This window comes from Amphibalanus amphitrite, unplaced genomic scaffold (genome assembly GCF_019059575.1).
Source record: "Amphibalanus amphitrite isolate SeventyFive unplaced genomic scaffold, NRLGWU_Aamphi_draft 000205F_arrow, whole genome shotgun sequence".
NCBI lineage: Eukaryota > Metazoa > Arthropoda > Thecostraca > Balanomorpha > Balanidae > Amphibalanus > Amphibalanus amphitrite.
The window spans coordinates 321,449-345,305 of NW_024881700.1; the positions used below are offsets into that span (position 1 = coordinate 321,449).

Below are 23,857 nucleotides of genomic sequence, written 5' to 3' on the forward strand. Positions count from 1 at the left end.
GTCCGATGCTCCCTTCTACAGTGCAGCGGCAGCAGCTGCCTGAAGTTGTTTACCGCACTCCCGTCTCCTACAGACCCTCTCGACTGACATCTATTCAGGGACAGACGGAGTCTCCAATGCAACTCCACGGCATCCTCCCGGTGCCGTCTGGCCTGTCCGAGTCAGAAAAGCCACGAGACGACGACAGTGAAGAGTTCCCAGAAACAAAACTGCTTCTCTAAACTTAACCCAACCGACCGACAAACGAAAACACACGGCGGGAATTTTGTAATTTTTATTCGAACTCGTAAATGGAATTAAACGGAACAAAGCGCCTCTAGGAGAACAACGGGATTACATACGAACGTAACAGTAACTTGTTAACATTTGCCGAAACACACCAGTCCAAACATAAAATAAGACGAATAACGTGTCTAAAACACCGGTTAACTCACTAACACAGCACACGCATTGCCTCCTGACTTAAAATACAAGCTCTAATTAGGCATAGTTTGTTGGTAAAAACGGTGTAACTGAATTTGTACTCTCTTGCCTGAAACTGAAAATAAAATCAATCATGTATAATAAAATGCTAAAGCTACTAGCAAACATTACCTGAATGTGGAAATCACCAAGAGAAAGAGAGAAGAGTGCACAATATCATTGCAATAAGAAGGGCACGGGCCGGCCGCCACTGCGCGACCGGCCCGTCTCGGCTACGCACACTCACTCGCACGAGCGCCCGCAGGCACACACACGCACACGCACAGTGCAGAGACGGTGCGCGCGGCGCGCCGTGTCTGCGCCGCCTACCCTGCTGCGTCCCGGCCGCGCCCGCCCGCCCGCCTGCCTTATGGAAACGAGCCTGTGATATGTTTCAAAAGGGCACATAAGCGTTTCGGCGACAGGAGACACCTGCTTCTACAAGGCGTGCTGCGCGCGGTCTGCCGCGCCTCCCGCCGGGCGACTAGTCGGCTCACTCGCACACCAAAACACGGACAATTGCACGCGCGCGGGCGCGCTCACACCAAGAGATGAGATTAACGATTACACATGGGCGCAGCGGCGGGCGGCGGCGGCCGCCGGGCGGAGCGGCGCTCTGGAAGACTGGCACGGCGGCGGCGGCCGGACGGCCCGCCTCGCCGTCCGGCCGCCCCCGCCGCCGCCCGCGTCGCCGCCGCCGCCAGCCTGGATGGAATGGTTGACGTTGCCAGTTCACTGGAGACACTCGGTTGCGGCCAGGGCGCAGACCGGGGGCAACACCGCCCCCGGCCAAAAGAGCTACAAAAATTTAACTAGCCCAGATTGCCGGCTCGCTTGCGTCGAGCCAACCACGCGCCGCAGCTCAACATCGATAAACCGGACACTCGCAAAATCGTATAAATACATACGGCGATTTTACCAGCTGGCCCGACGCGAATATTTTAGACATATAATACAGCAATGTTTGCACAAAATGCACCAAACAAGTTTGTATAACGATCATCACTGGACCCCTACCCATGCTAATACGAACGCTTCATAAACGGTAAACTGCCATCGCTATACAATGTTGCTAATGATCGAGAAAAAGGAAGCGGACAGTAAAATTAGATAGAATGCGGGAAGATCTACTGGCTAAGGCTAAACGGTTGCCAATAACTTGTATATCTGTAAACGAAAAGAAAACAGGACCGACTAATCGGTAACAAACACTAATTAAGGACGCTCTTATCACGTGGTTTGATTATAGGTCACCAGACAGCTATGTATAGGGTGCGCGCGGCGCCATCGGTCGGCCCGCGGGGGGCCGTGAGTACCGTAGGTCGCCATCGCCCACGCTAAATGCGGGTCGGCCAGCCCGTCCTTGGGCCGGCGGCGCGCTAAGTAGAAAGCAGCAGGGTTACCGGCAGACACGCGCTAGGAACGATGTGGCTCGGGGCGCGCCACCGCCGCAGCCGCTGCCACGGCACGCGTGACTATCGAAGACTAGGTAACATTATCATTCGTCTGCGCGCGCGGGCACACCCGCCACACCAGTGAAAGAAATCGGTCATCTTTGGTCAGTGCCGGCCGCGGGACAGGTCTCCGCGCGGCCGCCGGTCGCCGGCCGGCGTCCCACTCACGCACGCTTCACTAACCTAGGGGCGGCGCGCGAACGCACCAACGAACTGCGGAGGCGCCGCTGCACGCCTCCGGTCACTCACGCACTCGCGACGAACCCAGAACCCGACTGAGCACACACGCTCTCACACACGCACTCGTTGACGCGCGCGCACTGTCCGTGCGTGTGTCTGTTCACGCGCGTCGGATCGCGTCTGTCGGCAGCCGCGTGTAGACACGGCCGGCTCCGTCCCCGCGCTCGGAGACGGGCGTGGCACAAACATCACATTTCTTCGAAGAGATCCTTGGTACAGGGCCGGCCGCCGGGGCGCGGGCGGTCAGGGACGGGGTACGCTGCTGCTGCAGTCTACGGGGGACGACACAGTGGGCTGAGTATTAGACGAGCGTGGCCCACGGCGGCGGGCGGCGCGCGCGGCGCGAAAACACGCCCGACGCCGCCCAGCCGCCGGCTCCGACCCTGTTCACGCGCAGGCGCGGCAAAAAACCGGGCAAAAACGCTAACAAACAACAAGGCATCTGACATCGGTGGATGCAAAAATACTGCGGACGCGCGGAAAGCCAGACAATTGAGCAACCGATTTATGCCAGTCCCTGTCAGTGGCGGTGTGGGATTGAGGCGCGCTGGCTGGCGGCCCGGCCGGCCGGCGGGGCCCGGGAGGGGCCGGGCGGCCCGCCGGCCAGCGCTGCCGCCGCCGTCACGGCGTCTAGGCGATGTACAGGGTGTTCAGCACCAGCACGTGGTGGTTGTTCTTGGCGATGGTGATAATGTAGCCCTCGTGGGTGAGTTTGAGGCCGCAGCAGCGCGATACCTGGCGAAAGGACGGGGGTCAGCCAGATCCTAGCAGCTATCCATCGAGCCTTCACTCACCCCTCATCACTAACTCTCTCCTACACTCACACTAGGCAACGGCCCCGAGGCCGCGCCGCGCCACGGCCACTCACCTTGACGTGCGGACACTCAAACTCTGAGAGGAGCTGTCCGTTGCGGCTGAACACAGCCACGTGGAACTTGTTGCCGTGCGAGTCGCCGATGAGCACGTCGCCGGCGTCGGAGACGTCGATGCCGTTGGGGAAGTTGGTGATGGTCTCGGAGCCCAGTCGGCGCACGAACTGGCCCTCCGAGTCGAACACCACCACGCAGTGGTTCTTGAAGTCGCAGATGTAGTACTCGTTACCTGTCCGGAAGATAACAACACGCTTTATCAGCACGAACAGACATGTCAGTTCCCACCACGTATGAGACACGCTACACATGAGACACAGAAGCAGTGCAGACATGACACAAAAGTTTAGGAATGTTCAGTTCGTTGATCAGTTACGCCGTCTATGACTCACCGCTGACAGCGATGTCGGACGGCTCGCGCATGTAGTTGCTGCAGTCAAACCACTTGATCAGGCTGCCGCTCTCGGCGATTACGAACACGGTCGGCGTGACGCTGTCCACCACCACGATGTGGCCAGCGTTGGAGATGGCCAGGCCGGCCACTATGTCGATGCAGCTGTGGAGACGGATGCATGATTAGTATGAGATGGCAAATACACTGGATCGAACGAAGATACAGCATTTGAGCTTGGTAAACGGATACAGGCACAAACACAATCACATTACGGAGACCACTGGCGAGGTCGCCTCAGGACAACATTATAAGACGTGCGGCGAGAGAATAAGACTCAGAATCAGAATCAGACAACACAGGACCAGCAGACGAACTGCCCCAGACGAGACGTCGAGTCACTCCTCGAACCGGCTTAGTCCCGCGCCTCACACTCACCGAATGGAGATCTTTCTGACGAAGTAGCCGTTGCGGTTGAAGATCTGCATGCGCGACCGCTCACTGCCGCGGTCACAGACGACAAACTTTCCCGACGACCTGATGACGGCCACTTTGCGCGGGTACCACAGCTGGCCCTCGTCCTTCCCCGGCGAGCCGAACATGTACTTGAACTCGCCCGTCTTGTCAAACATCTGTCAGATGGAACAGAGGGAAAGGAAGAGTCAACGAACGCTCGTACCAATTTGCCAGAGAGCACAAATAAATTGTACTTTTGATAAGATAAGTTGAAATTAGCTTAGTGTGAAAATAACGCATGCCGGTCCCGTAGCTCAGTCGGTAGAGCGTTGGGCTCCGCGTAGTGAGAGCACGCGTTCCCGGTTACAACAGTCCGGGTTCGAGGCGCGACGGGCGCTTGACGTTTATGGGCCTCCTGACAGGTATGATTGCGGTTGGTGGCAGGCCGTAGCCAGGAGAAGTCAGTGAGGGGACCGGCCGTGCGCGGCTATGTGCGCACGTTAAACTTTGGACTCTAAATTCTGCCATAGCACCGGAATTGCGTCATCGGAGGGTAGAGGGCAGGGTCAACGCAACAAGCTTCGCTTAGCGGGGGCTCTGTCCTTGTGAATCCTTCCGATCAATAAGTTCGGACTAAATTTATCTTTAAAAAACGTAAATGTAAAATGTGGTCCAAACTACCCGTACATTATTCCTGACCAGCGTGAGTTCTAGCTGTGCTCGAGTCACGGTACGTGCCGAGGCCGCCAGCAACTCTGATTCTCACCTGGATACGGTGGTTGTTGGTGTCGGCCACGATAATCTCCTCATCAGTGCCCAGGCAGAAGCCGTGAGGCGAGTTGAACTGGCCCTTCAGCTGGCCCAGCTGCCCGAATTTGGCGCGGATCTGCATACTGCTGACGGCCGAGCCGCAGCCGGCGCCGCGGCGCGGCGTCGGAGACACGGTGCCGCTGCCGCCGCCGCCGCCCACTGCAGGCAAAGGGGAGGAGGCGCGGTCGCATAGGGCATCACAGCAGGAAGGGAGCGGTCGCATAAAGGTATTACAGCAGCACGTTACACATCCCAGCGAAACGCAGGACGCAAGAGTAGCACTGGGGTTACATACTCGTACATACAAATAGACTAGAGGGTACACGGGAGCGCAGCCGATCAGCTGGGGACATGGCGACGTGCACATAATGCGAGAGTGTCAATGAGCCAACAAACGAAGATATACTGCAGAGCAGCTGCACAGGAGCGCGAACACTGACCTGGCGGCATGGCGAAGCCGTTGTGGCCGAGCAGCGGACTGGCGGCGCCCAGTAGAGGGCTGGCTGGTCCAGACGGAGATATACCGCGCAGGGACTGCAGACCCGAGCGGCCCATCATACCGTCACCTGCAGACACACCCACTCATACGCGTCAGAAGGGTGATCACATACCCATTATTACACATTACACGGTTGTGTGGTCTGTTACATGCACAGAGTTGTCCGGTCATGCATTCAAACAACATATTGTTGATCCATTCATGCATGGATGTATTGATAACTGATATCATTTTGCTATAAATCAGACATTGAAAAGATCGCGACACCACCCGATTTCACGGTTGAAGGCCAGATCACAGCCACACCTCAGACTGAGCGGTCCCAAAATCAACAGTCAACCGTCACACCCTGTCCTTTGGCCCTTGACCGCCACTCGCCCTCGAGAGCTCACCTGCGGCTGCGGCCATCATGGGCGAGATGGCGGCCGGCGGCGGCTGCGGCGGCGGCGCGTGGCCGCGACCGCTGAGAAAGCCGTCAATCAGGTCCCCACCGCCGCTGCCGCCCGTGCTGCCCAGCCGCGCCAGAGCCTTGATGTTCTGCAGCGCCATCTGAGAGCCCGAGTTGAGGAAGTCCAGCGGCAGGCTGGGAGACATGTCACTGCCGTACGACGGCTCGTGGAAGCTCTGAGACCTGTGCGCAGACGAGGTGATATACTGGGTCATTAGGCAGACGCACACTTACTAGGGGACATGTTGAGATTGATCACGATAGAAACACATCTGCCAGGGGAAGGTAGAGCCAAATCGATAGGAGTAGACAGTAACGTACGGTGATCAGAAAACAAAAGGTTGAGAACAAGTACCTCCAAGTTCAAAACTATAGTTTGAGCCAGCAGCTTAATTTATTACCATGAGAGGTCTTTTACAGCTAACAGCCGGATCTGAAAACGGCCCGTACCTCTCGTAGAGCTGAGCGGCGGCGGCGGCCGCTGCGGCGGCGGTGGCGGCGCGGTCGGCCGAGGAGGGCGGCGGCTGCGGCAGCCGGAACCCTCCGTCCGCCAGCGCCGACAGCATGGGCGGCTGGCCCGGGTGCGGCGGCGGCGACGGGCCCAGCGCCAGCGGGCCGCCGTTGTGGCCGCCCGACAGGCTGCTCAGGCTGCTGCCGATGCCGCTGCTGCTGCCCAGACCGTTGATGGGCGACGGCAGACTGGGTGACGAGAGGGAGTTATACCTGCCGCCGTGCACCGTAAACATACACATCAGACAGGATCGAGATGCTACGGGATGGTGGTGAGGTGGGGCGCACAGTGAGCAGATACTGGTGGTGTTTGACATGACGACTCACCCGTGTCACATAACAATTCAAGGGACGAAAGCACATCACAAAATTGGTCACATAGATCATGGTCACTATAAACTCAGCTGATGTGGCTAAGCTGTGCACTGTGCAAAATGTGTCACACTGCAATATAATTCTACCTAGTCTATTACCACATCCCATTACCATCATTCTCCCCAAAGCCTGTGTCACGTTTACCCGACTAACACCCCCGTACATACATCTCACTCGGTACTGTCCCAAACATCCCATTTTGTGCACATCGACCGGCCTTACCCGGCGCTGAAGGGCGGCATGTCGGCCTCCACGGGCGAGATGGTGGTGTTTTGTCGCGAGTAAGGCCGTGCCGCCGGCGGCAGCGGTCCGCTCTGAACACGCCCCTCCGGCGGGGAGCGGGTGAGGGCCGGCTGCTGGCGGGACACGGCCGCTGCCGCGCCCACCGGCGGCTGCGGCACGGCGGCGACCGGAGCCGGCGGCGGCGGCGGCGGCGGCGGGGCGTCCTCCAGGAAGTGGCCCATCATGGCCTGTCCGGTCAGACAGACAGATGGGTCAGACGGGACCGGCGGCAGCGGACAACGGGGGCGGTGACACAAACGACGGATGGCCGCGGTCCGGTCCAGTTCAGTGCTGGACGGTATGAAACTGCCTCAGAAACGCCGACTATAGTTACGAAAAAAAGTATTATTTGTCTTACACAACAGCGAAACTGTCAACATACACCTCAAGCAGTGACAGTAAGAAATGCAGGCATGACGACGTGATCCCTACTGTCCAACAAAACAAGCCAACTAAACATTCGTGTTTAGCGATAGGAAGACTTTCTATGCAACCGTCCACCATCCACTCCACAAAAATTCACTCCACTCAACTGACCTTGACGGTGGCATCCACCGAGTCGGGCTGACAGACGAAGGTCAGGTCGAGGTCGCGAGGCAGCTGGGTCACCTGGGTGGACTCTCGCATCCTCTCCACCAGCACCGGCTTCAGTGAGAGCAGCTCGGCGCTGTTGGCGAACTCCACCAGACGGTCGGCCAGCCTGCGACGGCGGGACATAGGTCGGTCAGAACATGGTCACAGCGACTGACCGATTGGGAAACGGCTACGGATGGCTTTTACTAGCTCAGTGTCGTGTTTTTAAAACGTTCACGGCTATGCCTCTTGTGCAGTATCCCAAAATTGTGTTTGGGCTTGGGTGTCAGAGGGGAAGTTCCTCTCCAAAAATGGGGATAAGAGTGGAAAATTGCCAGTCAGATAAGGCCCAAAAAGAGTGAAAAGGGATCAATGGCATAAATTTATGTACAAGTGTGGTAAAATGTAAGATGTAAAAAGAGCATCCATGCAAATGTCTTTTGCTGGTAAAATTGGGAGTGGAAAATTGTTCTTGAAAATTAGAGATGAAAGTGAAAAATGATTTTATTTGGATGTAGTTTCCCACCCAAATCACCACATTTGGGACACTGCTCTTATGTTGTTCAACGAATCATTTAAGACACATCGTCTGAATGCATCAGCCAAGTCTGCAGATTTACACCACGCCGCCGTAGTATTCCGGATGGCCACACGATCCAGCGCACACCCAATCCTCCCGGTTCGTATTCCTCACCTGAGCGCCTGCTCGAGACGCGCCTTGTCCGTGTGGCAGCGCTCGCCCACGTCCCAGACGAGGTCGCGTTTCTGCCTGTGCAGCTGGTCGCAGCGCTGCCTCAGCCGCTGATGGTGCTCGGTGACGGCACGTTGCACCGCCTCGAACTGCTGCTCGATCTGGCGACAGCAGCGCTCGTGCGCCGCCTGCAGCTGCTCCAGCGCCGACTGCACGCCGTTACCCGTGCTGTCCATCTGTTTCCTCTGTGCGGAGGGGATGAACAGGGGTCAGACCGGGCCGGCGCCGCAATACCAGCGGTTCAATACGCTAAGCATGAGGTACACAGCTGAGGGCGAGGCGGCAGCCCACCAGTACGCTAGTGACAGTGGAGGATTGCTGTCAGAATGGAAAACAGATTGGAGGCACTGAAAAAGGAAGAAATAGATAAAAAGACAGAAAAAGAGGGAGGGAGAGGATGAGGGAGAGAGAATGGGAGAATGAAGAATGACAGATGAGAGAAAAAGGAGAGACAGGACAGCAGCATTACACAATGTCAGGACTCATGAGTGTCGTAATATCACATCACATCAGTCTGCGCCCCGTGCAGCGCTCGATAGCCAGCCCAGCTCCCGGTGCCGCCCCAGTGACCACTCCCAGTCCGCCCGGCTGCCCACCTTGGCCTTGGCGTCGTCGATGGCCGTGAGGAAGTCGCCCCACTCGGTGCGCTCCACGTCACAGATGCGTTTGAGCAGGTGCTCTGGTGGCGGATGGGCGCCGCCCACCGCCTGACACTGCTCGCACGCCGGCTCCTGTGGCACAGAGGATTGTACGGGAGACGTCAGAGACGGGATTCACACACCAGCATTGCGCACTGCCTGGAGGACGATACATTGGTTAGCAGCTTACCAGCTGACTTAGCAGTTTGCGCTCACGGCAGCTCACTGCAGTGTGTACTGTCCGGACCATTGCAGCCATTACCACGTGGTAATGTCTGTAAGTGTATAGTGTGCAAGTCCGGTGAGGTGGCGAAGAATGGGAAAAATTCGCTGGCCATACGACTACTCGTCTACGGTATCTTTTTGCGCACCCTTCGTAGCAAACCTACGTGTTATAATTTACCAAATTCATAAGGTCATGCATGATGAGAGAAGTTCGCGAGAAAAAAAACGTGGAAAGTGGCATCCCTCTCCAGCCTACGATGTTTCATGACTTTCTTTACCGTTGTCAGAAAACATAATTTGTCCTGGCTAATAAAAACAGCCGCTGAGTATTTCACGACAGAGAGACAATAGGCCTGGTATTACCAGCGCTGACCTTCATACCATGAGAACTGAGCCAGCCGCTGCCGCTGATAATCCACTGCGTCGAGCGTTTTTGTCATCCGGTACAGACACACACACTGTGTGCCATCAAAGTTCAGGACGGCGGCGTCTGTATAATGACCTTTTTCAAACCCACGAATGAAAGACTCAGACCTTACACGAATATGCACATTGTATACGCTACCAAGCAATTTAATGGAATGTACAGCCCTCAGCAGACTGCGTGGTAGGTATTCTTTTTTCGACAAAACCGGTAATAACTCAGAGGCTATGCTATCAGTCGGTCAGAACTCACTGCAAATAGATGCGCCATGCTCCACTCCTTCGATTAGGTGTATCACTAAACAAAGCATACGCCTTGTGTGGCAACAAAATGCAAAAGTTTGTTTTGGGGGCAAATATAAACTTTTGGATTTTGTTGTCGAACTAGAAGGAAAATGAATACGGTGATGATGCCAATCTAAGGTGCGAAGTCTCGCGTGTCTTCCTGTTACGATTTGCGAATGACCGATAGCATAGTATGCGCATTATTCTCGTTTTAGTCGAAAAAAGAATACCTACCACGCAGTTTGCAGAGGGCTGTACAGTGTCGGAGTGATGCGAATTATGAGGCGGCTTTCCTCTGAAATAAAAGTACTTTCAGTGGACATTGAGTTATTACGTCAATACCTATGTGGTCAATGCCCTATCGCATTCAAATAACGGAACATCCAACACCAGTATAACACTGCAAGACGTAAAACATAAAACCTTGATGCGTAGCTATTATGAATGATGGATAAATGTTAACCCAGGGAAGTATGGAACCAGTGATGAAAGACGGTATGCTGGATACAATACCGAATCGCTTAGGACAACAAGAATAGCTCGACGCTCGTTCCCCTTATTTGCTTCGTAACTGGTTGCTCCCCATTCAGCAACGACAATCACATTACAAAGTACACATTCCGCAAATTCGAAGACCGTTACTTCCCAGCCTTACCTGTAATAAGTCGAGTGGATAAATTTGTAATGTCGCCCTGCTGAATTCAGAAGTTCACTATGCAGCTTCGAGCTCCATCTTTGGCTCGAAGTTTATCCAACGATCGATGTGAAGCCCGTTACTGAACGATCCACGCACTAACCCAGCAATGTTACGCACACTTGCCAATGCCATCCAGTGCCAAAAAGTGAGGTAGCCAAAGGGTCCACGCCGAAGTCAACCCAACTAATTGAACACAAAGTTGACTTCAATGACGAGGGTGAACATTATTGGTGTAAATCGCGCGTTACCCCACCGGATGCACCTTGGGATGCACGCCATCTCGTGACATTAGGAATGTTCACAAAATCCCATTCACGTGACATATTTAATTCGGCGCTCGTGTGGTTTAGATGCATGCATCTGTTTATGAGCATACATACATCAACATCCGGTAAAACCAGTATAACGCCTTTTGGGGCGACTAACGGAGCGAGCGAGAGGGTGGGACTTGCACGTGCGGAATTTCGAGGGGGTACCTCCAACTGACTTGTGCACGGCACCCTACTAACCGGTCTCTAGCGATGTGCCAAATTTGGGCACAATCGGCCCAGCCGTTCTCGAGATCTGGAAGCGGCACCCTGCACGTGCGCACGTGCAAAATGGGTCATAACTGACTTGTGCACGGCACCCTACTAACCGGTCCCTAACTGTGTACCAAATTTGAGCGCAATCGGTCCAGCCGTTCTCGAGATCTGGAAACGACCCCTGCACGTGCGCACGTGCAGCAGCACCCCAAGTCTGGCACATGCATATGCAGTGCCTAGTGGGTGCCTACCTACATGCCAACTTTGAGCGCAATCGGCCCAGTAGTTACCGAGATATTGCAACAATTGCAAAACTGACACCTCTTCGTTTTGCACGTGGCACGTGCATAAGGGGTCACCCACATGCATCGGGAATAGTCCAATACTTGGTAGAAGGAATGAAGCTACCCTACAAAAATTACCGCATGTAAATCGGTCAAGTGGTTGCTGAGATATAAGCCTCGCAAAAGCGTCCGCACGGCCGGCCGGCCGGCCGGCCGCTCATACTCAGAAATTTCCGTTAATCTAAGGAAAGACTACGCTCGCTTCGCTCGCTCCGTAATTAGCGCAAGTAACGACTAAATAAGTGATAATATGGATCAAAACAGACAGTGACCGACCAACGCCACTGCATATCTGCAGCGGATATACAGCTGATGTATATCCAGCAAATAGCGCCCCACATGTCCCCAGCACAGCACGTCATGACTGGCGCCGCGGCATTCAGCAGCGGCGGCCGGGCCGGGGAGGTGGTGACGGGTCGGTGGGCAGGCCATTGGCACGGCACCGCAGCGGCCGGCCCAGAGGGCACCGGGGAGAGCTGTGGCTGGCAGACGGCTGGCCGGCTGGTCGGTCGGTCGGCCCGTCCCGACAGCCGCCCAGTCGACCGGCCGAGCTACCAGCGCAGTAGCCACTAGCCAGACATCGCAGATAGATTCGACGGCAAGAAACGCAATTCGAATTTCTCCTCAAAGTGCGACGCAAATAATATTTGGCAGAGCAGGCCTAATATCATTTACACCCTTTGATTGGCATCACTGCCGTTCACTACTGCCGTTTATTGGCATCAACTGAACTGTGTTTGCGGACATTTATGACGATAAAAAGAGAACGAGTCTGCATTGAACGATAAAATCAGCCTAGCGGTTATCGGCGCCCAAATATTTACGGGCATGCGTCAACAGTATTGTCAACAGTTCAAAGAAATAAATAAACATTTGCTAGCATCGGTATATTTTCAAATGGCGTGATTATCAATCTACGCCAATTTACTTGGCTGAACTCAGGATGCATCTAACACCACCGCAGTAACAGGCATCCGAGATTTGTATCGCTTTCAGCCCGTAATGGTGGTGATGACCACGAGATGGTGTGTCTGGCCACATATCATCCACGTCACAATCGTCATGGGCAGTGAACAGCGCTAGCACACCCATTTGCGTCAAAGGTACTTTTTGACTGTGTCTGACTGTCTAGATCCAGAGCTCTTGTTTGTTTATTGAGGCTTCTACGCGAGCCGACAGCAATATTCATTTTACTCCCATTAAAAAACGCACTTTTCTTTAACACATCGCATCGCATTTCTGCGTTCTCCATTCCTACCCGGCCTTATCGTCCCCAGCCGGCCACACCCCCAGCTCGGCCGTCTCAGCGGGGTCGGGGCCGCCGGCGCTCGGCTGTGACGACGGCGCGCCGCGCGGGTCAGGGGCGGCTAGCGGCCGGCGGCCGGCGCCACCGACGACTGTTTGGCCGCATTGCTCGCGGGGGGAGGGGGCGGGGGAGAAGGGAGGAGCGGCCGGCACACCGCCCCGTCCGGCCTGACACCTCGGCGGTCGCCAGGCCGGCACGGTCCGTCGTCTGCCGCCGGCCCCGGCCTCACCCCACACTAACGGTGCCCGGCCTCAGCACTGCCAGGTGAAAATACTGAGCCGCCCGGCGGCCCGACATCCGCACAGGCTCTCCGCTAAGCGGCAGCCGGTTATATGCAACCGTCAATAAGACGGCATATTTATAGCCTGTAATGTGCTAAATCGAGGCCGAATGAATGAGTGTGCGGCGATAGCAAACATGATAACAGTTCTGCATCATTCCCGGTCCATGTTCCGTGGCACTGGGCCGCGGCGGTTGCGATATGCACGGTCGGCTTGTGCCGGCATGAATCAGGCTCCTTTTTATAGCCGCGGCTGAATCACAGCTGTCGCGTGCCATTAGTGGGTGCCTTGGTTCAGCGGCCGGCCAGCGGAGGCGCGGAGAAACCTCTGGACCGCGCCCGGGAACACCCCCGCCCGGCCCGCTGTCTGGTGCGCCTGGTGGGGCAGCAACCTACCGCTGCACTGACGACAGCCTGCATGTTATTGACAATTCCCAGAGCACGCTCAGGCTGTCTGTCGTAACCAAACGTCAGTGTTTGTCACTGATTGAGACGATCTCCTCGGTCCATGCGCAGTGGCCGAATTCCGCGGAAGTCACAGAGGTTCAATCTTTGGGTACAACGAAACTAGACAAAACTAGAAACAGCTAGGTACGACGCACTTCCACGCAGACTATTCATAAACGACGATGGTTAAGTATGAAGTAATGGATTAAAATTACAGTCGAAAGTCCCTAACCAAATAAACCAGCCAGAATGTCAGCCCAGAGGACTTATTCGTGTCAAGAAGTTATGACTAAAACTGCATGGAATCAACAAAACTACGCAATTCTCATACAACGCAAAAAAGGACACGCTAAAGGACACTCTGGAAACAGGGCCAACGTTTATGCGAGCATGATTGTCATCGGTGTCGAAAGTGAAACAGAGCCAGGAAATAAACGTTGTATATGTGATTAATTTGGCATTCAAAATGAGACTAGGTATCCTTGGAAATATATGAATACCAAACATTAACTATACTCTGCCGTACAAAGCAAACACGATGACTTAAGGTCAGAGGTCATTGTGTCAGGCCAGGGGTCACCCGAACGCAAACGTTTTTGGCTTTGCACGGCAGGTACTGACCTACTATGGACGTCAAACCCCTTGAGACCCCACTTTTTTGCGATAATTTTTAAATGCGTCAACTCTCGTTGATAATATTCTGGCAATGTGTGTTTCAGAACCTGCCGAAACTTTTATTACTAAGGTATTTTGACGCCAAACGATTATGAAAGGTACTTCTCATTCACTCGTAATGTTAAATTTCACGGAACGAATATGCTGTTTGGGTAGAGGCTACGCGCTCATGGGGCGGAGCCACGTAATGACGTCAGCGCTAAGCTCCGCCCTACCCCTCCGGCGCTCCTTGCTCGGCGACCGGTCACTCGCGTCTCTCGCTCCATCCAGGCTTGATGGTGGGCGGTAGCTGGTAGCGGTAGCGGGCGCTGGTAGATGGCATTTAGAGCAGATGGCGCTGGTGGCGGGGCTCGAGTGTGGCCGAGCGCAAGCCTCTGCCCGGGCCTGAATTGACCTTAGCATTACGAGTGAATGAGAAGTATCTTCCATAATAGTTTGGCGTCAAAATACCTTAGTAATAAAAGTTTCGGCAGGTTCTGAAACATACAATGCCAGAATATTGTCAACGAAAGTTGACGCATTTAAAAATTATCGCAAAAAAGTGGGGTCTCAAAGGGTTTGACGTTCATAGTAGGCAAAATGTGACAAAAGCAGACAACATCTGACAGAATGTAAACAATATCAAGTTTTTCATGGCCGGAAAAAAACACACCACTGGAATTAGCTGAAGCTGTCCGTGAGTTTCACATCCCATTTGCGATTGGAACATTAGCTCAGTAAATTCGGCCGTAAAATTTGGTGGGCACAAAATATTACACATGCTGTAAGTAGCGTTCTGGGAAAACATCGCCGCCTGTCGCGAGATAAGACTTGGATGGCCATTTTCCTATTTCAACTGAAGAAAATAACATCCCTAGTGAACTTCTAATTCAACAGGAACCGTGGGCCACGAATGAATCAAGAGGACCATTCAAATAGTTTCTCCGGTGATGACGATGATGATTTGAGGGTTTGGAACGCCCGGATTGCAGTGCAGTCATCGGCGCCCAAATCAGCTTCTTCGCCATGAATACACACACATCACAAAACCACGACCCACGAGCGCTAAGCGAGTCATCCCACCCGGCGACTGACCTTGCAGGAGATGCAGGCCAGCGAGACCTGCGTATCCGGGTGGTGGTCGCACAGGACCGGCCGGTGGATCGGGATCGGGTTCTTGTTGGCCGCCTCCTCCAGTTCAGTCAGCGTCATCGCCTGGTGCCGCTGGAAGCAGTTCATCTTCTGCGGAAGAAGAGGCAGTGGAGCTCAGTTGAAGGAACCATGGGCTTCTTCATTGTGCCGAGAGTGGCATTGTATCAAATGGCGACCACTTAATGTTGAACACAGTGCTGCTGTTCAGTGTTCAGCTCAGCTGTAGAATCGATTGTTAACGTAGTGAAATAATAAACAGGCGGTCGTCACCACGATAAAGCTGACGATTACAATGATCACGATGATCACTGAAGTATAGCCGCGGTGCATTGGAAACCGCAGGTAGTGCTATTCTAAGGGTTGAGCTAAGAGAGCCATAATGCAAATTGTTCTGCAGTGAAAGATATTGACAAAAAGATAATGAAAATGATTCTTAAGTTTCACTGATTTTCATGAAAAATGAACACCGATTATTGCTAAACATAACAAAGCAACTGTAACCGCATATGCTGTTACATTGCAAAGCAAAATGAAGATAAGAAATTTCTGAAATTTTAGCATTTAGTAAGCCACTCAGTAATTAGCAGTCTATCTCAACATGGCAAAAGTGTATAAAAACATGTTTACAGTCCCCGCCACCGGCGTGTCGCGGTGACGCGCCGCTACTGACCTGGTGCGCCTGGTGGCACTGGGCGCAGAGGAAGTGGGCGCAGTCGGCGCAGCGCGCCTCGGCCGGCTGGCCGGCGCGGCAGCTGGAGCACGCGGCGGCGCCCTCGCGCACCAGCTGCATGTCGCGCAGGTTGAGCGTCACATGGTCGAGTGGCAGGGCGGCGGCGCCGCGCTCGTCCAGCCGCGTCGGCTGCTGACAGCGGCGGCACTCGACGGCGCCCGACTCGTCCTCGTCCTCCTCGTGCTGGCGCTGAACGCAGCGCTCGCAGAACGCGTGCAGACAGCGCAGCAGTCGCGGCCGCTGATAGCCCTCTCTGTGAGCGAGCAATCAGCGTCAAATGCTGACAGTGATCGACAAAACGCAAGCCAATGGCACACGCAGCGCATATAGCGAACGCACAACGCATATTATCCAATATACGCTACACCTTCAAACAGCTACTGGCAGCAGAGGCTCACGATAAAAAACATTTCAGATGTTTTCAGCTCTGGCATAATGGCCAAATATTGTGCTGTAGTCTGTAATGATATGCAAAGTCTTTTTTACCAATGCATCTAGGCAATTACTCCATGACTACTGTTAGGGCAGAACCGTCCGTTGTGCACTGACCCGCAGATGCTGCAGACCGTGTCGGCCGACTCCTCCTCCAGTGGCTCCAGGCGCTGGTCCTCGCCCACCAGCGTGGCGTCCAGGTCCAGAAACGAGTCCGAGCCAGACATGGCCGCTGCGCCCGCGCCCGCTCGCCTCTCTCGCACACACCGGCCGGTCGCCGCGCACCGCCGCTGCCGCTGCTCCCGCTTGGTGGTCTACCACTGTTAGACAGTGCCGGCAGCTTACATTACGTAGACAGTGTCTGTGAAACACAAGAGTCCGTGTACAAACGTTATAGTTGCAAGAGACGGAAGAGTTAGCGGCGATAGTTTATTTCATGATGGTCCATAAAGGCAAATGTAAGAAGATTTCTGCCCGGGGTGCGGAGCCGGAGCCGGAGCCGCCGGAGTCGGCATATTTTGCCCGGAGCCGGAACCGTGAAACAATATAGCCCAAAGCCGGAGCCGGAGCCGTCAAAGAAGGGGGCGAATCCGGCTCTTTTTTAAGAGGAAAAGTTATTTGACCTAGTTCGGTTTGACAGTACGAGGGGGTATCGAAAAGTTCTGATCATCACATAGAAGATATAGACCGATTTTGATGATTTTTGGTTGGTATTATATTTGGTTCTTAAGAACAATGTTCCCGCAAAGAGAATCCTGAGAAGTGGTTTTATCTTATGTAGGAGAGACTTAGAAGTAAAAAAGATGAGTATTGGGCCCATTGAGGACCGAACCGTCATCCAACTAATGCATTTGAAACGGTATCACACTGAGAAAATACATCAAGAAAGTGAAATTAGTTAATAGCTGGGGAAGCCCATCTAATGTACTTACCGAAAATGAACAAATAATTTTCAACTTGGTTGCATTTCCCTTGCAGGGGAGTCAAAAAGTGAGTGACTACCAGTGACTGACAAGGTGGTGACTGTGAAGGAAGTGGAGGACCTCATCCTTACAGATCGTCGTGTGACCTTTCAGATGATTGTGCAACAGAAAGGTCTCAATTCTGGCAGTGCCTGAAAATATTATCGGCGAAGAACGACAGACGATAAAGGAGTCAGCCCGCTTAGAAGTTCGTGTATCTACTTTGTTCAAGAGAAAAATGCGTCTTGGCCTTTCGAAATGAAAACTAGGTTTTTTTAGGAAATTGAAGACATCTTCGATCATTTAATGACTTGTAACGAATGCTGGGTCTATGTGTATGATCCAGAGACAAAAAGATGATCAAGAAGTTTAAGCACGGCACATCTGTTCTTCATAAAAGGCGAAGATGCAGAAGCCGATATGGAAAGTCAATGCTATCAGTGTTCTGGATCTGGCGTAGGATAGTCATTACCGACTGTCTTGATGATGGTCGGATAATGATAAGCAAGCACTACTGCACACTTTTGAAGAAGTTGCGAGATGGCCTCAAGCAGAATCGCCGCAAAAAAGCCCAAGAAAGATGTTTTATCCGCACCGACAGCGCCCCCGCCCATTCGTCCTGAGCTGCGATTTAAGAATCAACATGATGTGGACATTAAATCCTACCGCATCTAAGAAATTCACCTGACTGGGTATTAACTGACTCTTGATTGTTACAGGAGATGAAGAATCCACAGTATGGCCGGTGATTAAAGGCCAGAAATGACGTCATTGATGAGGTGGAGCAGTGATTTACGGGACAAGGCGAAGGTCCTACAATGACCGCCTGAGGCATCTCAAGAAACGATGCAATAAGTTTGCGGTCGTGTGTGGTGACTTGTAAAGGAGTAATGAACATCATGTAAAAAAATCAAATTTCTATCACATCTAATTCATGGTGATGATCAGAACTTTTCGATACCCCCTCGTACAAGGCAGTAAAACATGTGGTACGTCATAGGCCATCACGTGGATGAAAGAAGCTGAATACGTATCCCCAGTGTCCCACAGTACGCAATCAACCTCCTGTCTGCTCCTCCCTCCCCACGTCTGCTGCATCCCGAGAACCTGAGGACCGGTCATCAGGTGACGGCCATTGTTTTGAAGCCAGTGCAATGGACCGAGAGTATTTCTTTCCGGGAAAAATACATATCCATAACATTTCGCCACCTTATATACCCTGTTCGGTGATCGCATGTGCTGTTGAGAAAATAGCCTTGTTATGCAAATACAGAAGCAACGTGCACCAATCCAATCGCCTTATTTCTTCCACCCGTATTTAATTGATCGCATAAGGGATGTACTGAGTCGGAGCCGGAGCCGGACCATTTTACTCGGAGCCGGAGCCGCCATGCTATTTCACTTGGAGCCGGACCCGGAGCTGTCTGAAATTTCCACGGCTCCGCATCCCTGAATTTACTGCATCTAGTGATTTAATCTTTGATAAGATGCCTTCATGGGTACGGAAACAGAAAAGCAGCCACTGGCAGTAAGCAAATGGGTCAAGTTGGCATCGTCTATGAAGACGGGAAATGCGAGTGGACAGGGCTAGTGTAGTTGACCGGGCACTAGGTGGCAGGTGCTGCCCAAGGACTCATTGATTTTGAAAGTCAACCACAGGTTATCAGCCAAAGAAAGAGAAAAACTTAAAACACAACCAATTATTACTGCGTCCCTGCTCCTCTATCATATAAAGCAAGCTAAAAAAAGCTGAGCTGAAACATGTCTAACTGAAGCAGCTGCAGCAGGCTGTGCAGTCGATGAACGGTACACCCAACCTAACACCACTTCTGTGGTCTGGCTGGCTGAGTGCCAATGAAGGCTTCACTGTGAACATCAGCCAATGCTACCCGAAAACCAGCTGGCGAGCAGACTAGGAATGCCACTTCCAGATACAAAACACACAACCACCAGCAGAATTTTTTGCCTGTTATGTAAAGAATGGGTAACTATAGTCTGTTCCATATCAAGCTTGTGGTCAGGGTTCCTTTGGCAGTTCGTTCCTCCATTCAATATTCTGCATCTTTGAATGCAAGAGCTGTATATACAGAAATCACGCACTGCTTTCAGCAGTGCACTTTGACCACAATATTGATATGGAACAGAGTAAAGAATTTAAAATCTAATGGTTATCTGAAAATCGTACAGATTTAATGTCAAGGCATGACAAATGCAAGTACTTTAATTGTATTTTAAATCTCTTCCATATGCTTTGTTCCATGGCTTAAACTGAAAATCAGCACCCACCAAGCAGATAATGTCTTGCTGAGCCAAAGGTCCACCAACACATAGGTATTCTTTGCATTTTTGCTCCCACCATATAATTAGATTGCAAATTCATGCAATCTAGTTATAAGGTAGGAGGGTATGTACAAAAGGCTAGAACTTGTAGGTAAGAAAAGGCTAATCACAGAACACAACTGGCTGGATAAGTTGTCTTATCCAGAAACAGTTATCTGTGAAATAATACTCTGAATGAACTGACTTCACAAGCCTGTTTGCAGCAACTTCCATGGTGTCAGCACTCAGCAGTATTTGCTATAGTGGATCAAAACACTGATGAAAATGATCTTAGTTTAAGACAAATTTTAATGCTGACTAGACATGAAAAATTATAATTCAGATAATGTAAATGATGAGCTAGTTGACACAAATAAGATCTTTAATTATATTTAATTGTAACAATTAGTTTGATATTTATATCAAGATCCAAACTGTTTTATTAACCCGCGCCCTGCTGGGGGGGGGGGTGTTTGAACACCCCCCCCCCCTTGTGGTTTTTCGCGAATATCTCAAAAACGGCGGCGCGGAGCGCCGCCGTTTTTGGTACACCTTATCATACATCAATTCTACACATGTTGTGAAAATTTCAGACCAAGGTCATTCAAGGTCAGGTCACCAGGTCACTTGAAGTGACCTCACCTCATAAAAACTTTCAATGTCTGTCATAGCTACACCGAGTGACCGATCGCTTTGAAACTTTCAGCGATTGCTAAGAGCAATAGCATGTACAAAATGTATATCTCAGAATTTTGATATCGATGACCTAAGGTCAGGTCAATTTTGCGACCTCCCCATTATAAGTCAATGGGAGAAAATTGAAATGCGCCTCTTTTGGATGAAAGACATTATAAACACTCCCAAACACCGCATTACAAGTGGTTTAGACACACTGAACTTAAAAATGGTGTCCGTGACCCTTCTTTATGCCCTGAGGTCATCTTAGGTCACAAATGGTATCTAACAGTTTTTCGCAAATAACTTTTGATAGAGGCATGCTAGAGCGATGAAAACGCCTTAGATGTGTTCAGCTCGACGATACGGATCGACTGATATGCAACATGACCCTTTCCGGTCAGGTCATGACCTTGACCTGAGGTCAAATTTTCAAGTTGACCTTTCAAGGTCAAGTTATAGTTCATTCGATGCGTCTTGACGAGAGGAACACGATGCCGGTAAAAGTAAGCTCGTACAAGGCTTGGGTCAAAAGTTATTGCAGAAAAACTGTTTCCAAAAAATCGGCTATTTTTGCAGTTTTTGCCCCCTGCAGGCAAAACCGTTGACGTTAGGTCAAATCTGAGAAATTTACTCAGAAAGGGCGTTAATAGGGCTATCGAATGCGCTTTTCCCCGGCGCTGTAGCTCTATTGGTTCCCGAGTTATGCGCTGGCTTCTTGGAAATTTTCGACGTTCGACCTGGAAATCGGCGAAATTTTGCCTTCAATGACCCCTGGTGACCTGACCTTTGACCTGACCAAAAAATTGACCGAAGTGATTTCGTCATTATTTTTTACGCTCTTTCGAACGCCGCCTTCCGCGTATCGCTACGTGGCCCAGGAGCCGAGTTACAAGGGGGGGTGTTCAAACACCCCCCCCCAGCAGGGCGTGGAAATCCAGGACCCCCAGCAGGGCGCGGGTTAACCTACTCCAGGCTTATGAATTCATATCACCCACACAATCCTAGAATATCTGTCCCAATTATGACTGGAAGGTAGAAGGCCTGGGAGAATTTACCAGCCTATGTAGCTGGGGGAATGAAGGTAACTAGGTAAGGCATGAGTTATGCTATTTGATACCCATGTAATGAGGCCAGCTAAATCAACAGAAAAGCTTAAAGCAGCTGATATTGTTGTCAAATGTTGACAATTTTGCAATAACAGCAAAAAAAAAACAGCTTATGTGACATCAGTCAGGCTAACTGACGTAACCATGTCAGTGGACTGCTGTCACATGGCAGTGGCAGCATGTGAGACACCTGCTATATGATGGCCCAATCTTAATCCTCACATCTATCATCCATGCCCTTTCAAAGCAGTAGGCGGAACTATGGTCATGAGTACCCAAATATAGGAACGTCCCCATTTTTGGGAACGGAGTTCCCAAATATGGGAACGGGCGTTCCCATTTATGAGAACGGAAGGCAATTTTTCGGCCGTTCTCCCACTAAAACTCAAAAGTGCATCACGTCTCAAAAAAGTGCACGCTGATTTAAGTATCTACTAAATCTCCATAAAGTTATCTTTAATCTGACCGTGGAACAAGGAAATTGACCGTGGAATGATATTTTTAATGATTTTTTGAAAGTGACAGAATGGTGGAAATATGGGTTATACGACATTTAACATGCAATTTTAAGGAAAATGAAGCATTTTTTAGTTTGAGGTAAAGTATAATAATTTTCGCCTGGTTATGAACTTTCATACTATCGACACCAGATGCTGACAAATGCAAGCGAAGACGCGGACGGTCCCGAGGTAATATTGTTGACTTTTGTGTCGGGGCGGACGACCGCGTGGAACGTGAGTGAATTTACCGAGCTACTGTTGTAAACTCAGTTTAAGCGGTTGAAAATTGTCCAGCTGTATTTTATCATCCCGGAAAGACATATTTTATTTGGATGCTAGCTGTTTAGAGTTGTTTTATAAGGAGCGTCATGAGCGTGGTTTTTGTCTTCCGTGTTTCTAAGCGTGATCGTTTTGGGGGAATTTCTCTTATATAGCTCGCTCTGTGTGGCTTATTTATAATTTTTATGCTGATTTCGATAATTCCTCGTGCCCATCCTACCAGGCCTTTTGCCACTTACACTCAACAAGAAAGGAAAAAACTAGATTTTCATTGGGACTAGGTGTTTTGAGGGTGTAACATATTCAGCGTTCCCATTTTTGGATACTTCCTTGTACTCATCAACTATCGGTGATAAACAGACAGGTGCTTGACATGTCTCCACCCTCAGCGCGGACGGTGGATATAGGTATGGAAGACCTTGTTGAACATCGCTGAGCGTTGTGAATTACGTAATCCTGCAGAGGGGGGGGCGTGCCCGCTGCGAGATCGACGGGAATAAAAGCGCAGAAGACCGGGCGAAACATGCGACGGTCTTGCCGGAAAGGTCATCTGATGATTGTTGCGTTAACAATAATTTGCGGCGTTGGACGTGATGCTTGTTAATGAAAAGAGCCCCTGAAAGGTGTCGGTGAAATCGTTCCCAATTTTGGGTACGCCGTTCCCATAATAAGGAACGCTTGCAGCGCCAGTGTACGAGAGCGTTCCCAAATTTGGGCTCGCGGCCCGGATGATGGACTGCTTTAGAAATAGGGGAACGATTTGAAACTACGATGGGCCTTACAATATCAAACTCTTTCCCAACAATATTGAGACAAATATCAGGCGGTTCACGATCGTTTTATATTTTTTGGACGTCATTTAACGGTTCTTTTTCTTGTTTTAAATAATGCCTACATGGCGTTCCCATATTTGGGTTTATCGTTCCCAAACATGGGAACGAAAATGTGTTCCCGAAAATGGGTACGCTTGACCATAGTTCCGCCTACTGAAAGCTTTCAACAATCTGATGGATCAATACAAATAAATGCTACAATATAATAGCACATGTGTAGCATGAATATGATGAAAAGCAATAAATTCTAACATGCATAATTGTGAAACAAGCAATCACATTTTGATTTGGCAGCAATTACGGACAATGGGGTCGGAGAGGCCATCGTAACGATAATGGTGGTCAGTTAATTTTCTTCTATATTCAGAAATACATCCACAACATTCATCAAACATTTGTATAAAATTGAAGTCAAGGTTATCGCAAATATATTGATGCTATACTTACACCTCAAATGAGCAGGCTCGAAAGCTTGAAGCAAAAGATTTCGTCCAAGGCCATCCACGCCAAAATGCCACATATATTTGGCTGCCTTTCCTTCAAGTTCCCAGAGAAAATAGCGATAATACGAATCACACACAATGGCACTAATATTAGCTGTAAATAGCATACATAGACAACTGTTTCAGTAAAGTGGCAGTCAAAATTTAATAAGTTTAGCGTTTTCCCTCACCCATTCAACCAACACCTGCGTGTTGTTTGTATCCGGAAGTGTGATAAATCTGGCAAAAGAAATATCTAGTTTAGCAAATTATTCACTTTTAGGAAATCAAGCTACAACAAAATATTTTCTAGTATTTTGAATTATTTCAGTTAGTGCGAATATCGTAAATTCAGATTTAAAAATATTTTTTTCTTTGCACCTGGAATGGAATAGGATAATTGTACTAGAAATCTGGGATAATTTCAAACTAGAATCGATG

The 23,857-nt window shown here is 50.9% G+C and overlaps 1 protein-coding gene across 3 annotated transcripts; it reads right to left on the reverse strand.

The window, feature by feature from the left end:
- Positions 1-258: 258 nt before the first annotated feature.
- On the reverse strand, positions 259-23,666 carry LOC122385001 (B-box type zinc finger protein ncl-1-like). 3 transcript variants are annotated; one of them, XM_043372898.1, is made up of 16 exons: positions 23,608-23,666; positions 16,375-16,618; positions 15,766-16,078; positions 15,039-15,185; positions 8,717-8,851; positions 8,064-8,305; positions 7,334-7,496; positions 6,737-6,984; positions 6,080-6,352; positions 5,574-5,812; positions 5,123-5,248; positions 4,639-4,841; positions 3,855-4,048; positions 3,418-3,581; positions 3,025-3,257; positions 259-2,891 (listed from the first exon to the last, which is right to left on the reverse strand). In XM_043372898.1, the coding sequence occupies exons 2-16, from the start codon at positions 16,482-16,484 to the stop codon at positions 2,787-2,789; spliced, it is 2,895 nt and encodes a 964-aa protein (XP_043228833.1). In that variant the 5' UTR covers positions 16,485-16,618; positions 23,608-23,666; the 3' UTR covers positions 259-2,786. The 3 variants fall into 3 exon arrangements, with proteins under 3 accessions (XP_043228833.1, XP_043228834.1, XP_043228832.1); XM_043372899.1 differs by having other exon boundaries at positions 6,080-6,328; positions 23,382-23,654; XM_043372897.1 differs by having other exon boundaries at positions 23,382-23,654.
- Between the last annotated feature and the right edge of the window lie 191 nt (positions 23,667-23,857).

What these genes read in the sequence shown, in the direction of transcription:
- LOC122385001 (XM_043372898.1), bottom strand. Translation starts at nt 16,484, where the DNA reads ATGTCTGGCTCGGACTCGTTTCTGGACCTGGACGCCACGCTGGTGGGC. An exon ending in ACGGTCTGCAGCATCTGCGG is followed by an intron (nt 16,079 to 16,374) that starts GTCAGTGCACAA and finishes GCTCGCTCACAG; the next exon opens with AGAGGGCTATCAGCGGCCGC. An exon ending in AGTGCCACCAGGCGCACCAG is followed by an intron (nt 15,186 to 15,765) that starts GTCAGTAGCGGC and finishes CTTCTTCCGCAG; the next exon opens with AAGATGAACTGCTTCCAGCG.